The 4791-nt window shown below is 39.5% G+C and overlaps 1 protein-coding gene across 1 annotated transcript; it reads left to right on the top strand.

Annotated features, from left to right (window-relative positions):
• The first annotated feature begins 422 nt into the window (after positions 1–422).
• On the top strand, positions 423–1767 carry LOC140142128 (uncharacterized). Its single transcript, XM_072164094.1, has one exon. It carries the CDS (start codon positions 423–425, stop codon positions 1554–1556), a length of 1134 nt encoding a protein of 377 aa, XP_072020195.1. The 3' UTR covers positions 1557–1767.
• Positions 1768–4791: the final 3024 nt, after the last annotated feature.

Here is a 4791-nt window from a genome sequence, read left to right as displayed (position 1 = left end):
CTCAATGTCTGATTCTAAATAAAACATGGGGAGAGCGGAAATATGTTGCGAATTCAATTCAAATCGGACTTTTTTGCCACCGCTAGGAATTGAGCCTGGACCTGGTGCACCAAACATGCCAAAGGCGAGTACGCTAAACATTTGGTCATGCTTTCTCTGAAATACCCGAAATGACTTGGAAGGAAACAAAAACAAACTTTTACTATTTCTGTTGATTGTATTTTGTCCGTACGATGAGACATTTGGAAAATTGAGAAATTTTATGAAATTGATGGAAAAGTCAAATGAAGTAGAATTAGTGATTAGGCCAATAATGACACAGGTCGCTAAAATTCGCCAATGTTTGCCTCAATTACATGAATTGATGTTTATTATTCGTTTCAGGAATGCTTCCAAGAAGGCCACGAGTAGGGGGGTACCTGATGCCTCACGTGTGTAAATATTGCAGAAGGTTCTTTAATAATAGTCCTGGATATCTGCCCATACCAAGCAGAAAGAAAAACATTGATGATAGTAGAAAAGATGGGTTTCTAATATTATTATTTCAGGACCAATGCAAGGGTAGAAATGAGTCAACAAGTATGACAAGCAAGCAGGAGAATGAGAACGATTCGAAACGGGCATTATACCAAGGACAACATTATGAGATAACGTCTCCAATCAGTAATGAGGTAAAGGTACATGAATGGATCCATACCAAAGAGAAGCCTTATATATGTCAATACTGTAATAAAGGCTTCACACAGTCAGGTGACTTGAAAACACATGAACGAGTTAATACGAAAGAGAAGCCCTACATATGTCAATACTGTAATAAAGGCTTTACAAAGTCATGTAGCGCGAAAAGACATGAACGAATCCATACCAAAGAGAAGCCCTACATATGTCAATACTGTAATAAAGGCTTCACACAGTCATGTAGCTTGAAAAGACATGAACGAATCCATGCCAAAGAGAAGTCTTACAAATGTCAGTATTGCAATAAAAGCTTCACAGAGTCTGGTCACTTGAAAATACATGAACGAATTCATACCAACGAGAAGCCTTACAAATGCCAATACTGCAAGAAAGGCTTCACACAGTCAAGTAACTTGAAGACACACGAACGAATTCATACCAAGGAGAAACCTTACACGTGCCAACACTGCAATAAAGGCTTCACACAGTCTGGTGAATTGAAAAGACATGAACGAATCCATACCAATGAGAAACATTACATATGCCAATACTGCTATAAAGGCTTCACGCAGTCAGGTGACTTGAAAACACATGAACGAGTTCATACGAAAGAGAAGCCTTACATATGTCAATACTGTAATAAAGGCTTCACACGGTCTAGTTACTTGAAAACACATGAACGAATTCATACCAGAATGACATCTTACACATGTTCATATTGCAACAAAGGCTTCACACAGGCTAGTAATATGAAAACACATGAACGAATTCATACCAAAGAGAAGCCTTTCATATGCCAGTACTGCAACAAAGGCTTCACTCAATTAAGTAACTTGAAAACACATGACTGCATTTCAATAAAGGCATTGGTAGTTTGAAGAATCATGAACTAAATCATACGAATGAGAACCTGTACATCATGTACATACGCCAATGCTGCAACAAAGGCTTCATGCAAGTAATTTGTAGCCCATACCCAAGACAAGTCTTATGTTAATATTGCAATATGTGAAGGCTTCAAAGTGTCAAGTAACTTGAAAATACATAATTATATAATAAGTGTAATAAACAAATATTTATAAAGGCTACGACAAACTTGTACTCAGCCGAGCTGAGTCCATTTGTATCCGAGTTCGAGCCAAGTCCGAGTCCTTTTGAACTTAAATGTAACAGGTATCTGCCTACTAACATTGCTTAGTAGGGGCCTATTTGTATAAAATGATGCTTTAAAAATGGGTAATAGGTTATAACAAAATGAAAAAGGAGTAATTGGGTATAAAAATTTGAAAGAAGAGAGACCTTTGGTATAACATTTTGAAAAATGGGTCATGGGGTAGAACATTTCCAAAAACTGCAGCAAAATTCTATATTTTGTTTCTAATTTGCCAATATTAAAATATTTATTTATTTTATTTATAACATTTGGCACAAGGCCAGGCAGATCCAATATTGATTACACAATAAATTGAAGGATTGCCCTTACATTAAAATCAGAAACATTACTAGAAAATACATATAATCAAAACAGAATAAAATAAAACAAAACATAAATTATGTGAACTGGTTAGAGGAGGTGGGACTGGATGGCCAATTTGAAGGCCTGGAGGAAGAAGCATTGACAATAGCTTCAGGGAGATAATTCCAGATGGAGGAGGCAAACGGATAAAATGATCTCTGGGACAATGAAAGCCGGCGGAAAGGAACTTGAACAGCGCGGGAATTGAGGTTTCGTAGACCAGGTCTGGGATGAGGCTGGAAAGGGTTGGGAGAAGAACAAAGATTGGCAAAGATTTTAAATAAGTGACACAGAGAAGCAACATCACGACGCTTACTAAGAAGAGGCAGGTCGGAATCCAATAGAAGGTCCTCATGGGAGTGGTTCCAAGACTGAAGAATGACACGACAGGCGAATCTTTGGGTAGACTCAAGACGGTTGGTAAGGGTTATGTTAAGAGGATGCCAAGTAGTACAACCATACTCCAGAATGGGGCGAACCAAGGCCAAGTACAAAGAACGACGGATGCTGAAGGGGCTGATTGGAAAGATCTATGAATGAAGCCGATGATTTTGCGAGCTTTTCTGCATATGTTATCAATGTGAAGATTCCAGGAAAGCTTGTCAGACAGCCAGACACCAAGAAATTTCGCAGATGACACACGTTCAATAGGCATGCTGTTAAGAGTGAGATTGAGATCCGGAAAAGGGTCCTTCTTAGTGGAAATGACCATGACTTTTGTTTTGGAGGAATTGACAGAAAGGTGATTAAGGGAGAACCAAGAATGGATGGAATCAATGTCGGATTGGAAATCAACCAAGTCATCAGGAGCAGAGATAGGCTTGAAGAGAGTAGTATCGTCTGCATAAAGAACAAGAGAACTGTTTAAAGAAAAGGAAGAAAGACACAAGTCATTAACATAGACAAGAAACAACAGAGGCCCCAGGACAGAGCCCTGGGGAACTCCAGAAAGCACAGGAACAGATTGTGAGTCCACACCACGGATAGCAACCAACTGGGACCTGTTGGACAGGTAAGACCTGAACCAAGAGAGGAGTGGACCGGAAATACCAACAGCTCGGAGTTTATGGAACAGAGGGCTGTGGGGGACGCGGTCAAAGGCTTTGGATAGGGCAAAAAGAGCCATAGCGATGCTTTTGCGATCCTCAAGGTGATTGTACCATTCATAAAGAGCAGTTGAGAGTGCATCCGTGGTGGAAGACTTGGGTAAGAAACCAAACTGTCTGTTTGTGAGAATATTATTGTTGATGAGATGCTGCAAAACTTGACTATGAATAACCTTTTCCAGAAGCTTACTGCAAATTGGTTGCAAAGAGATAGGTCTGTAGTTAGAGGCAGCGTGAGGATCCCCAGACTTGAAAACAGGGATCACTCGAGACAGTTTCCATGCATCAGGAATACGGCCAGTTATGAGACTCAAGTTGAAAATATCAGAAAGAATAGGCGAGACAGTAACCACAGTGTGTTTCAACATGAGGCTTGTGATTCCATCAATCCCAGCGGCTGAGTTGTTGTTAAGCTTGGAGATTAAGGGGTGGATGTCATCGCTGGAACAACTGCAAAGAGAGATAAAGGAAGATATGTCATAGATGGAATGTCAGAAATATTGGAGTCATTGAAGCATTCGGAAAAGAAATTACAAAAAATATTGGCAATCTCAGCCGAAGTGGTACCAGAAGTGCCGTTATGGTGAACACTATCAGGAATTAGAGATTTACCTGACCTGGACTTGCAATAACTCCAAAAACGTTTGCTAGGAGAATCATTGTCAAGGAGATTGTCAAAGAAAGATTGTTTAGCATACTTAAGTTCATTACTTAATTTGTTTCTGATAGTTTTGTATTTGGCATAGAGTTCATCATTTTTTGTTTTTTTCCATTTTCTGAAAAGAATATGTTTCTTGCGACACATTTTTCGCAAGTCCCCATTTAACCAAGGTGGATTTTTTTGATTTGCATGAGACAGTCTTTTGAGGGACACATTCCGTGATAACGTCAATGAAAAAAGAATGGAAATGATTCCATGCACTATCAACATCCTCCCCTTTGGTGAGTTGGTAAGTGGACAATATATAATTGGCCTTTTCCCAGTCGGCTTTGCTGTATTGCCAGATTTTGCGGCGTACAACGTCGGGTTTGGTTAGCTGAATATCAAGACTGCAGTGAATAACAGAATGATAACAAGCACCAACAGGAGGAAGGTGATTGACATTGGTAATCAAATCAGGATCATTACAATATATGTGATCAATGAGAGAGGGAGTAGTGTTGGGTGCGTGGTAAGTTGGCTCAGAGACAGATTGATGGAGGTTATGAGCAGACATAAAATCAGAGATATCATTGAACAGATAGTGGGATTGGTCCAAGAGGTTGACATTGAAGTCACCTATGACAATAATCTTATGGCTAGCTCCAATGGGCAAACCGGATCCAGAAGTAAGAGCTAAGCTATTGCTCAATATGGGAATAGTGTTTATGTTACGACGAGGAGGGCGATAATAACAGCAAATCTTAATATGGACACTGCCAACTTTGCACTCAACCCACACCATTTCACAATTTTCATCAATCAAATTAGAACATAACTTTGGTTTAAGA

Source organism: Amphiura filiformis, chromosome 20, assembly GCF_039555335.1.
Source record: "Amphiura filiformis chromosome 20, Afil_fr2py, whole genome shotgun sequence".
Taxonomy (NCBI): Eukaryota; Metazoa; Echinodermata; class Ophiuroidea; order Amphilepidida; family Amphiuridae; genus Amphiura; species Amphiura filiformis.
The sequence above is the reverse complement of the archived record's forward strand: the minus strand, read 5'-3'. Positions and strand labels throughout refer to the sequence as shown.

Bases quoted from the DNA above. Each gene is read 5' to 3' on its own strand.
- LOC140142128 (XM_072164094.1), top strand. From the start codon at position 423: ATGCCTCACGTGTGTAAATATTGCAGAAGGTTCTTTAATAATAGTCCT.